The 12,716-nt window shown below is 36.9% G+C and overlaps 1 protein-coding gene across 5 annotated transcripts in view; it reads right to left on the bottom strand.

The window, feature by feature from the left end:
- Positions 1–12,716, bottom strand: part of NALCN (sodium leak channel, non-selective) — a 237,572-nt gene that overhangs the window by 86,801 nt on the left and 138,055 nt on the right. For all 5 annotated transcript variants that reach the window (XM_083831676.1, XM_083831675.1, XM_083831678.1 and 2 more), the window contains 3 exons: positions 11,779–11,970; positions 4,669–4,806; positions 1,141–1,215 (listed from right to left, as the gene is read on the bottom strand). In XM_083831676.1, the coding sequence (XP_083687802.1) occupies positions 1,141–1,215; positions 4,669–4,806; positions 11,779–11,970 (405 nt within the window). The remainder of the gene's footprint in view (positions 1–1,140; positions 1,216–4,668; positions 4,807–11,778; positions 11,971–12,716) is intronic.

The following is a 12,716-nucleotide window of genomic DNA, read 5'->3' as shown; positions in this document are numbered from 1 at the left end:
TGCTATCTCACACATGAAATAGGCAAATGCTTATGATTTTGCATCTCTGCACAAATAAAAACACACGCTTGTATTTATGTAAAACATAGAGACACCTTCCTCTCTGGTGATTTTCCCACAAGGTCAGAATGGCCAGCATGAACCCTCTAGTTATATTTGTTTTATCTGATTTTCATTCTGGGGTTCAAACCCGTAACAGTGGCTTCTAGGTAATCTTGATCCTCAAATTTCATTCTGGTTCAAACCTGTAACAGTGGCTTCTAGGTAATCTTGATCCTCAAATCTGGAGAATCAAGAAGCAAGGCAACTTTGACAAGTGTCTTTAGGACTCACCCAACACATTCAACGTAGGCCCCTCTATCACTTCCTGTCTGTTGACTCTTGCCAGTACTCTCACCTGCAGCAGTTCCACAGTGTGCTCATATATTGTCATATGGCTCATAGCATTTTAACATTTGAGGCCTAAAGTCAGGGAGATTGTCTGCCTTGCTGTAAATCAAGTATTTTTACTTAATTTTACTTACAAATGGCTATGGGAACTACATCTTACAAAAGTTTACCCTCTGCAGAAGTGGGTCCATGGTGCTTCATATCCTACTGATGACAGATGTGGTAAAGGGGAAACACTGTATTTTTGCCTTTTTTTTTCATAGTGCAGTGCAAATACAGACCTATAACTACTTAGGCTGTAATACAGTAGTCACGTGGTAGAGCCTTTGTGAACACAAAAATAAGCTAAACAACATTTTGTTTATCAGCAAGTAGATTATAAGCAAAAAGATTACCTAGCTATGATTTTTACATTATTTCAAATATATGACAATCTGTGGGGTTGGAGCTAGATGATCTTTATGTTCCCTTTCAACCAGAGCCATTCAACGATGGCTATTTTCTAAATCTTCTAATTTAGAAGAAATTTTCTAAGCTATTTTCTAAATCTTTTTTTTTTTTTTTAATAATCTCTTAATTTCTACCTTATATTGTGTGATGGTCAACTATCCATCAAAGTACGGCTATTCTTTTCAACATCTACTGTTTTCTTCATACTCATGAAATGTCTCACATCTTTTGCCGTAAGAACAACAGTAGAGAAATGTTTTATTGAAAATACTTTCAAGCACAGAAAAAACATGTTCTTACTTGTTTAAGTTTCTTCAGATCTTCATCAAGTTCCAAGTTGTCCAGAATAACAGCAACAAACAAACTGAGTAGAATCTACAAAACAATTACAAATTATTTTTTAAAGCTTGCCTTATATTTCTCAAGAAATACTATTAAATACAATGGAAAAGTGAGGGTGCTATTGATGTAGAAGGGGGTACTGCCTTTGACATTTGTTGAACTAATATCGCTTGCCTATATAATCCTGCTAGTCATTTTGTAAGTAGTAAATTGTTTCTGGCATGTTTGACTTGCTTAATGCTCACAATGTCTCTGTGCAAAGTAGCTAACTGCACTTGGAAAGAAAAGTAAAATTATTTGAGTGCATCAGGAGCCACAGTGTTGGAAACACATGCATTTTCAATTAGTGTCCATTAAATATTGTGTAGATATGCCTTTAGGAAGAAGAATCACAGAAAAAGAAAGTATGTGTATATCAGATGATATTTTCCTTGCGTAGAGGTAGTGACTAGAGGCCAAAGAAGGGGAAAATTTCACTGATATAGCTGTGAAGGAGACCGAACAGGCGGAGAATGGATATAGGTGAGGGAGGATACCTCCATTCAGCATCTCTCTTCAGATGACATGTCTTAAAGCAGAAAATGCATATAGATGTAGCTTTACAGCTACTGCAAAGGTTTTAATCTCTGAGGATCAAGGCAACTATTTACAAACATATTGAGCTTCTACAGGCAAACACCAATTTCCTAGAGATATCAGTAAGAATTTCATCTCTTTTACAGGAGTTACAGGCCTAAAATATTTCTTTGGTTTTGAACCACTGACTGACAACCAGAGCAGACAATCGTATCTGTTCACAACTGTTGAAGTTTGCTGTCATTCAAGCACACTGGAAAGAAGACAAAGAAAGGACTCTCACTCATAAACTTATAAAATGCCAGTCTTCAGAAAAGGGATTTTTTTTTTTTTAATAGTGAACTGTCTTTAGCAATATTTAGAATTTCCTGCATCTTTTAGAAAAGACACATTAAATATGCCACTTACTTAACCAGGACTTCAAACTGTTTTCGATGATCTGATTACTGTGAACTGTGAAAGTTAAGATGGCCTTCAGAATGCAAAACGGGACAGAGTTCTGAAAAAATACTTAATCTGTGGCACAAAGCACTTTGATTCCCAATTACTAATGAACGGTTTTGCTATCATTCTGTCAGGATTTTACAGTATGGTGTTTTTCTTCTTCAGATACTTTACACAGCCTATGATACTCTAGTACCTGCAGCTCAGAGAATAGTAGTTAAGGAAATATTGTTCCACACGAAAAAGAAATACAGTACTCAGTAAATATATCACCGCTTACAGCATTGCTGCTTCATGCACAGATTTGTATCAAGGCATGAAGACTTTCATTAACTCCGTTTTCACTTTCTTCAACAAGAACCTAAGACCACATACCACAAAAGAAAAGTTAAAAGCAAACTTATTATTTGTTTAACTTCCTCCACCGCCATCTCAACTAATAACAGTCTTGACTTCCAAGAGAGGTTTTTTTTTTGAGCTTTTCAACTTTTCTTTGCTTTCTCATGTGAAACCTATTCATTTCTTTCCAAAGCTCTACAGTCTGTTTTGCCAAATGCCTGCAATTATCACTTCTCAATTCTAATCCTCCCCCTTCTTCTGGCTGGTGAAAGTTATTTCTCCATTTGACTTCATTTTTGTTTTTCACTTAGGGCTGTTTATTCTTAGATCTCTTCTTTTTGGTTTCAGGAGCAGTCCAACTGTTTTCATGCTACTTTACCAATTCCACGATATTTTCTTTCTTTAAGCTTCTTTTGCCTCTAGACAACTTTGTCCTACATAGCTTTTCTCTTCCAAGGTCTCAGGAAAATCTTAGAACTGAAGCTAACAACTTCATAAGGCCAGGTAGTTTTACAAAGTTCTCTTAAAAAATAGTTTCTTCATCCATATAAAATTTGCACAGGTGAATGAGAAGTATACACTTATAGAGCAAAGCAAGGACTGCTTACTTAAACTGTGAATGCCCTGGAAAAGGAGTGAAGGACGGTGTACAGACAGGTGATTTAGCTCCTAGTAAAATAAGTAGTTTGAGTAAACAAATGTAGGAATCCCAGAAAATTCTTTCAAAACATAACACATAAAGCAGAATACTAAAAATTTCTTACAGCTAAGTTACTTTTAAATTAAGATGTGAATTTTTAGCACAGAGGCCACCTGGCACTACTTTATTACTTGTTTAATGCTTATCTAAGAGGAAAAAAAAAACGAAACAAAAAAACAGATTCCAGTTCACACTGGAAAAAAAAGCAGTAAGATTCTCTAACCAGCAACTTTTTTAAAATTCATGACCAAAATCCTCTTCCTTTTTGCTTTTTTTCCCCACTTCCCATGGAGTTTTAAGGATTTCTTTGGCATAAGAAGTTGCTTTTCCAGACCCAATACTCCTAAAAGTATAAGTTCCATGTAACTGCTGACAATGTACCTTTGCTCAGATTATATTTTAATTTGGTTAAGCAGCTCTAAGAGAATTGAATGCCCTTTACTGCCACTTATTGAGGATTTAAACCCATGTGAAGAAATCTCCTGCACCCACAATTACAGTCTGATCAGTCAGTCATTATGAGTGAAGTGGAACACATAATAAAGTAAAAATGTAACAGGAAACTGATGGAGATTGTATAAATACAGTTAGCACCTCACCTAAGTAGGCAACTGAGCAAAAAAAAAAAAAAGAAGAAAATGAAAATATGAATAAGTGCATCAAAAACTGCAGTGAATGCAAAATACAAAATGAACAAAAGTAGGAGTGAAATAAAAGTGGATAAAATGGTTATTCCCCTGATTGTGGTATTTTCTCTGTGTTGGTATTCAAAATATGGTGCCAAGCCCGTATTGATATAGGATTTCCAAAACCATGTTTTCCATACCATTTTCTCAACTGAAAAATGTAATCATCTCATTTGAAATGCATACAAAAAAACCATCTTTTTATATATAATCCCCATTTTCATATACATGCAGGAACTGCTTCATTAATTCTCATCCTTTTATTGCCTGATATACTATATCACATATTTTCCATGCATTGATTTTGCATCAGACAACAGGAAAGCACTGCTTTATAGTTAGGAGTTTGCATCCTAAGGCTTAACAATTCTGACTTTAATTATAGCTGCAAAGAAACCGCAATGGAAATTGAGAAGACCATTTCAACATGATAAATAAAAGTGCTTGCTTCACTCTGCAATCATCAGAGCTGTGCAGGCACAAGACAGTTAACAATTATATTATTAGTCTACCAGTGTGACTTGGATCTTAGGAAGAACAACTCACACCAGAACAAAGGCTCCCCACTTATGCCACATGGCTGAAGGGTGAATTCTACTACATCAAAGAACTAAAACAAAAGCCCCCTATGCTGAAAATAAGCATCACAATTAGTTTTAACTAGATGAGAAAAGCATTGAAGAGTTATGAGAGTAATTCAAAACAAAGAAAAGCACAGTGCATTTGCAAGTCAAAACTTACCAGTGTAGCAAAAAGATGATATAGTATAAAATAAATGGCAACTACTGGTGCCCACATATGTCCTACAGCATTCAGTGTCTGATCCATGACATCTACCCATCCTTCCTGTGTGAGAATCTGAAACATTGACATGAATGCCTGCAAGAAAAAAAATCACATAAATATTAAAAATTCATTAACTCTATTAATATGTTTTTATAGACACATTCCTCAAGTTGATTTAACAGAGCAAAACATTTCCTTTTTTTTTTTTTTAAATCTTAATAAATTAGTGTATTTCAATGTGTAAAGTCAGGTGAAATGTTATTTCAGAACACAAGCAGAAATAAATAGCTTAACCTCTGACTGCACTGTAATCTGCAACTTGTAAGTATAGTCTTGCCTCCATTAGCCCATATAAATACCTTTTTGGTTTCCTTGTGGGCTAACAAAATAGGAATGATAACCTGAGCATCACAGCTCATTGTTTACAATACAACAACGTATTGTTTATACACATTCTTCAGGGTTGTCTCTCTATAAATATGCCTATGATAAAATGTAAAAGTTAAACGAGATCATACACTGATGTTATCTTAACAGCAGAAGCACTTTAGGCTTCCTACTGATGAGACTAAGCAATACAAAACAAGGTCCCAGTTCTTCCATCTGTTTCAGTCAGTCATACCCTTCCCCTACATTTTTTAGAGAATCACAGAATCATTAAGGTTGGAAAAGACCTCCAAGATCATCTGGTCCAACCATCCCCCTACTACCAATATCACCCACTAAACCGTGTCCCTAAGCATCACGTCCAACCTTTTCTTAAACACCCCCAGGGACAGTGACTCCACCACCTCCGTGGGCAACCCGTCCCAATGCATAACCAAGTTTTGATGGTAGCATTCTTTGTGCAATTGTTTCCATAACATTTTCAAATTCCTTCAGACCAGGGGTGCATGTCAAAAACAGAAGAATAAATGAAATGTTTTCCTGTCTTTGGTGACAGGATATGAATCCAGATGAGCCCTAGAACCCAGATGCCTCATACCTTTGAAACCCCATATGGACACTTGAGGCACAGGTCAAAAAGCAAGCACTACACAGTGTAAAGCACAAGACAAGCTACATCCCAACCCATGGTGGATAGTGAGATGCCAGTAATATGCCAAAAGTGTTATCCTTTTACAGTGCAGACAAATGGTCACTATCCATTTGTGCAGCCTAGCTGCCGGAGGTGTGTTAAAATCTTTTCAGGTCAGAATTTGGAAAGAGGCTCAGAGAGAATGAGGCCAAAGGTGGTACCTGACACACACACTCTCAAAATGAGCCCTCTGGGCCAAGCTGAGACAGCTCCATTTTACCAAAGGATTGATTGCTCATGGAACTGGGAATCACCAGGAAAAAAACACAACCTGAGTCAGGGACAGGATTTATTTGATCAGATTCAGCCATAATCATTACAGACGTTTACATCTGGGTATTCATTAAAAGCTTGCTCAACATTGCTCATCTGCTTCAGCAGATGCATCACCCTCTGTCTCCATCTCTTCATTGACTGTGGAGACAAGGTGGAATGCATAGATCCAAAGGTTTACATAGTCACTGGCTCAAGGTAGGTTAGCTAATGGCATCCATAGACCATGGCACAGACCAGAATCTAACTCAATATGACAAACCTGTGAGCATGAAATGTACGTCATACACAGGCACTGATGACTGCTCCGCCTTAGTCACAGAAGTTTGAATACAGAGTAGGAATAATGTGTGGATCCTGATGGTACTAAATCTTTCAATGATGCCAAACTATCACACAAGCTTCCTTTGCTTTTGCCTGGCATCAGAGATACTATCATTCCAGACAGCAAAGATCAAAGCTGAGATCTTACTAAAGTATAATACATACCAAAAAAGTGCTAGAAATTGAAGACGTTACACCCATGAAAAAACTTTATCTGGAGAGCCTTTCATATCAACTTATCCTAAGCCCAAATGCATGTGGAATAAGCTGAAAATACGTAGATGCAAACTTTTTCACTTGAAAAACAATGAAATGGATTCTCTGAAGCAAACAGAAGCATAAGCAGTCAGGCTAAGACCATGGAGTTTGAGTGAGGCACCTATTTTTACAGTTGTTTTTTGGAATTAAATCACACTAACCAAATTTTCAGAGATGATTAGGCCTACACGTCCAAATCACTCATAAGAAGGGAAGCTAAGGTGTACATGGAATAGATCAAAGCATCCACGTGAGCAATTGCACACACTGGGGGATGAAGTTTGGCTTATGACCGCAATTTCTGTGTCAGCAACATCTTGACCAAATGTCATGTCCCAGATTTTCCTTTCAACACATAGATCACACACAGAACAAAGGCTAGTATAAACTAGAAGAGAAAACTGTTTACTATTTTCTTTCTATACATCCTTTATGTCAGCTAAAATCTTTTCTATGTTATTGTTAGGAGAGCCCGAATACAGACTGGAATTTGCACAGTGCCCTCTACTTGCATGTTCCTGCCCGTAGGCTTGGTGTTAACCAGTGTGCTGCAGGCCTGTGCCCAGGTCCTGCCACAGGCACGACGCCTTTGGACTCGTGTCCCCTCCCAGCCACAACTGCAGACTCCTTGCACGGTGCCAAGACAGAATCCTATTAGTGATTCTTTTCCTCACAAAAAATCATGCTGAGAATCCTGCAAAAAAACAGACACAAAACTAACCCCTGACCCTGTCAAAATACCAACCTGTGTTATCTAGCTCTGTGAAATACCTCAAGTCCCTCCCATGCAAAACGTATGGAGAAGGAGACATCTGGGATCTGAGAGGCTGTAGACAGGGGAGCATGTTTGAAACAAACGGGACATTCAGCCTCCTTTATATCGGCCAGTGGTCCTTAAGGACAAGAAGACAATGACCCCATCAGTGCACAGCACCGGTTCTCAGCCTCCTGTTATGAAGTGCAGATAAAGCTAAAAGAGGCAATTGCTGTTTCACTGTGCTCATAGCATCTCTGGAGACAGTATTGGCCATACCTGATGGGTGTGATGCTCTTTAGCGAAATATGAGATAGGGGGATACTACATTAAGTAATACATCCCACTGCTGGCTTTAAAAACACCTGGGTTACTGGGTAATTGAACCAGTGCAGTATCCTTCATTCTGAATCACATTAAAATATTACAGTTTCTTGCTCTTTAAAAACATGTATTTTAATTAATTCTTCAGGTATAAAGATACCTCCAGTTCTCTGTTGTGGACCCTGTATTAGCACAGGCACTATATTAATTTGGAAAAAGCCCACTTTTAACACTATAAAGATTAATCTTCCATCTAAATCAGCTGTCCATAAAGCATGTAGCTATTTAAAGTGGTCTTTCAATATCATTTAAATATTTAGTTATCACATTAAAGTCCGGTATAACACAAAATGTTAGTTTTAAGAAAACACGGCAGTGCACAATGAGTTTGTTTTGCACCCGGCAATCTCCTTCAGAGCAAGCTATTTTTAGCTGAAAGGTGCTCTTCCCACTGTTTATTTTAAAATGAATTTGAAATGCAACTATCTAGCTGACAGAATCAACATCTGTGAAGATGAGACTTAGAGATTTATGCAAATGGTGACTTTCTGAATTAATTTATGTTATAGAAAAGGCTGTCAATTTCTTTGAGTATTTATGCCCTATTACTTAATTAGCTGTTTTGATGATGGAAGTCAAACTACCTTTTTATTTTTAGTGGAAGACTGGCAAATGTTTGGTGGTACATATAAGCAAAAGTGCCAGGTCTGATAGCCTGTCCATCTACTTTGGGGTGGTGCCACGCAAAGAACTACTTTCAGCTATAATGTACTTGACTTGTAACTGCTGCTTTGCCCAAAAAAGGTTATGGGCCAAATCCCTAAGGAATTTGGTAATCAGTTCCCAAATTCCCTAATTCATGGAAGCTGTCCTACAATCAGTGGGATTATTTCTGCAAATGAAAATAACAGGATGTACGCCAATGCTGTGCAATGCTTGCACTGCATCTACCCACGTTGAACTTTTTCTCTTGACTCAGTAACGAGTGCTCCATGACACTCTGTGAGAAGAGCAGCTGCCCTCCAAAAACACGTCCACAGCACCGAGATTGTAACTGCATCAGAGAATTAAGACTATGTGGTTTAGTTTTCTTAAGGGAATTTAAAATTATATTGAACTAACAAGCCACAAATGGAGCTTCCTCCAAGCTCAAGGCTACGTCCTGGTTTTACTGAAGATGGTGGGATTGTTGCTGTTGGGATATGCTGGGCCTGGATTTCATTTTGTATTGACTCATTTAACAGAAGAGCAGCGTTCCTGGCTTATCGTTTATCTGAGCCACGGGGTAGTCAAATACATGGCCCCAAACTTCAAGAGAAACTGGGGCATGGAAGTCAGAAACACTAACAACATATTTTGTTGTCTATATAGTGAATGCTTAAATTTCTTAGCAGCCATCTTACGCTGCTGCCTTTGAACAGAACTCCCCCTCTCATTTCTTCTTCATTTAGGGGCCCAACACTCAGCCACCCTCTTTTTTATTTCCCCTCCTGGCTCAGTACGTGCAGCCAAAGAAGACATGCAAAAATAGAGATGGCAGATCTGTTAGAAACAGGAGAGCAAACATCTATATTTTTATACTTTAGTATTAGAGAGAAAGCCAGTCCATTTGGAAAGTTGCAATGGGCAAAAGAAGAGTGAAATTTGTAACCATGGCAACACCGAGCTTGTGCCTATTGACTGTTGTCAGGAAACCATGTGAAAACATGCAATTTATGGGCATTAGTGAAAGGAGGAGGTCTCCTTGTTCCAAAACCCATACTGTGCCTTCTTATAAAGCACTTACGGCTTCAAAAATGATTTTACGTTTTGTCTGTCTCACTGTGGAAGGCACTTCAATGTAAAAACTCCAAATTTAACCTCTGGTGCCACCACTTTGTTAGCGTACCTGTCCTCTGCATATTCAGAAGTGAAAGAAGCCCACAGCAACAGTGCTGGCCATTTGGGGTTCACTCTTATTTGGGGGTAAGCCCCTAAAAATTCATTGTCACAAATCCTGCTGATGCAGACCTCGCATTGTCTCCTACATTATATAGTAATGCAAGCATTTCTTCCGTACACTATGAAAAGAATATGTTCCAGGCAAACCCAGAGCTGCATATTTTATTACTGCCTTATTGCAAACTCGTCTTACTTACTTGTCGTGCATTATTTGTCTTATTCTGTGCTCTTTATTCCGAGCAGACAACATTAGAGGTGATCCCCCAGCCTTTAGTAGGAAGACACACTTTAGAGGGGCATTGTCAGTCAAAATTTCTTTAGTACAAAATTTTCGCTGACTCTATTGAACTATTAAAAACTGCTTCACTAGAAAATTACAGAAAGAAAACACACTGTAAATTAGACTTCTGAATCATTTATGACTAGCTGAATATGTATACAAATAAACAATATCTAAAAAACAAGCAGGCACTCTTACTATAGGCTATCATAAAAAAACTATTGAAAATATTTCAATTCATTACTACTGGAACACTCCTTTATTATTGGTAACTGGCAACATTTTTTTTTTCAGAAAATTCTATCAGAAAATAGAAAACAACCTTGGATATTTTCTGTTTTTCTTTTTGTTTGTTTGTTTGTTTTTGTTTTTAGATGTATAATTGACTGGAGAAAATATTTTCTCACTCTTCAAATGTATTTTAGTATATACATGTATCTGTTAAAATTCAATACACTAAAAGTTCTTATTAAGTCCTAACTGGCCTCAGATTGAACACCCAAAATCATTTAAAACTTTCCTAACATCCTGATATATCTTGGCAACATTTTACTGCAAATCAATCTTTCTCAGATATTTATACCAATTAATCTAGTTAAAATACACATGTTGTTGTGAATGTCTCTTATTTTAATTATACAACAATAATTCCTTCAGGACCGTCATCACCATTTTGCATAAATAACAAATTAATAATAAAACTAAATTCTATGGCACTTTCAAACTTCTGCAGCTAGATTTTTTTAATCAGAAGTTACGCATTGGACTTGGACATAGAATACGATGGTAATATCACTCACTTTAGAGACAGTGGCCTGATTTCATAAGTAAAGCATAGGTTATATTATCTTCTTTTTGCTTTCTTCAGCATTTCAAAAATGAATTATACTGAGTTCGTTATGATCCTACTGGGTGTTTTTCTAAGCACATTTTCTAAACTAGAAAGCATGGCACTACTTTTTTATTCCACATGGGTAGGTATTTTTTGTCTTACATTCGATGGCTAGCATCCCATAAATCAAATCCAGGTTGATAATTACAAATTGTTGCCTAGCCATTTTGTTTGCTAAATGCATGATCCTTGAGGCTGTCTTGTTCATTGTTGTTTAATTGTTCCCACCAATACACTTTCACCAAAATAGATACATTGAATAACCAAGCTGTAATGATAGAAACAAATAAATTGTGACTAGAACCAATCCATGTACACTCAGTCTAATACATTATTAAAGAAATGGCAGTATTTTCATTCAGAACAGTGTGCTTCAATAAATACATTAGCTCCAATTTCCACTGATTTTCAGTGTTCTGTTCTGAATTAACGTAATGCCCATAAATATCCACTATTTATACCCAAAAGGCAAACACTTATTTTGTCAATGCAGACAGGTTTTATAACCCTATGTAAAACAAGCATTCCTATACAAATCAAGATCAACCACTTCACAATATGTAGATATAAATCACATGAAGACATTTTATATAAATTTTGTGGATAATATCTATGATTATGCAGATGGATTTTTTTTTTGTAGCATGCTAGACTACTGTTAAGCCATATGCTTTGTTTTATCATCATCCATGTCCACACATAAAAATTCTCCATATTCCCTGAACAACAGAAATAGAACACAAAACTCAACCAAAATACAAACTTCGCTACTGAAGGAGTAGTGGAAGACTATTGCACACAGAAAATAAAATTATTTTCTCTCTGCCTAACTTGATCCTGCTCCATGGTTCTTAGAAGAAAAGGAAAACTGGTCATGTAATAATTAATATAATATATATAACAAAATAATAATACAAAGTATCAATGCGTCTTATACTTGCCCGTGGAAAGGTTGTAAATCTATCCAGTTCTTCCACAAAGCAAAACATCTGTAAACTGATCGCTGACATTACAATCAAAAGGCTGGCAGTGAATACTACCAAACTCCCAAGTTTTTTTCCTGGTCCAAATATCTTATACACAAAATCCTCCAAAGCAGGAGAAATCTTTATAAGCCGAACTACTCTAAGAACCTGTAAAGAAAGAGAAAATACAAGTGCATTAATTATTTGATTACTATGTTAACCAACAACTTTTCAGGAGACTTCAAGGCAAAAGGAACCTGTCAAGCTTTGTACTTATCTAGACGTGCCTTCGGCTTTGTTTTAGCTAGTAACAGCGGTTACCTAATGATCAGGTGACTGGTCATTATTTTGTCTATTTTGTCTTTTGCATAGCCTTTTAAAATTGTGTGCTGTAATGCTTATTGTTCCATATATCTTTGCATCTAACATATTGTAATAAAAAGCTGAAATTTTGCATAGAATAAGTTATGTATGGTCCTTTCGTAAAATGCAGCATCAAGGTATACAGGCATGGTATGACAGCAGAGGTCTTGAAAGTATAGGCACAGGAGTATAGTGAAGGCCCCAGTGCTAAAATCAACTCACCAATGACCAATTGTCATCACAGAAATGCAGCTGGGGCTTTTTTAGGGGCTACAAAGGGAACAAAAACATACGCAAAACATATGATAGATAGTAAATCTGGATGTAATGAGGGATTCCAGAATAATAAGAACGGTCTCCAGCAGAGGACAAAATAATCTGTCTTGATATAGCAACTGAGAATTGATTGCAATGCTAGGTAAATTGCTCCAAAGCTTGCTTATCATCACTGTTAAAAAATCAGACTTATTTTAAATGGACAAGGTCCTGAATAGTCTTTGAAGAAAGCTCTGCTTAGGGCAGCAGGCTGAACAAGATGATACTAAAAGGCC

Source organism: Anser anser, assembly GCF_964211835.1.
Source record: "Anser anser genome assembly, chromosome: 1".
Lineage (NCBI taxonomy): Eukaryota > Metazoa > Chordata > Aves > Anseriformes > Anatidae > Anser > Anser anser.
Note: the sequence above shows the minus strand (reverse complement) of the source record. Positions and strands in the feature narration are given on the sequence as shown.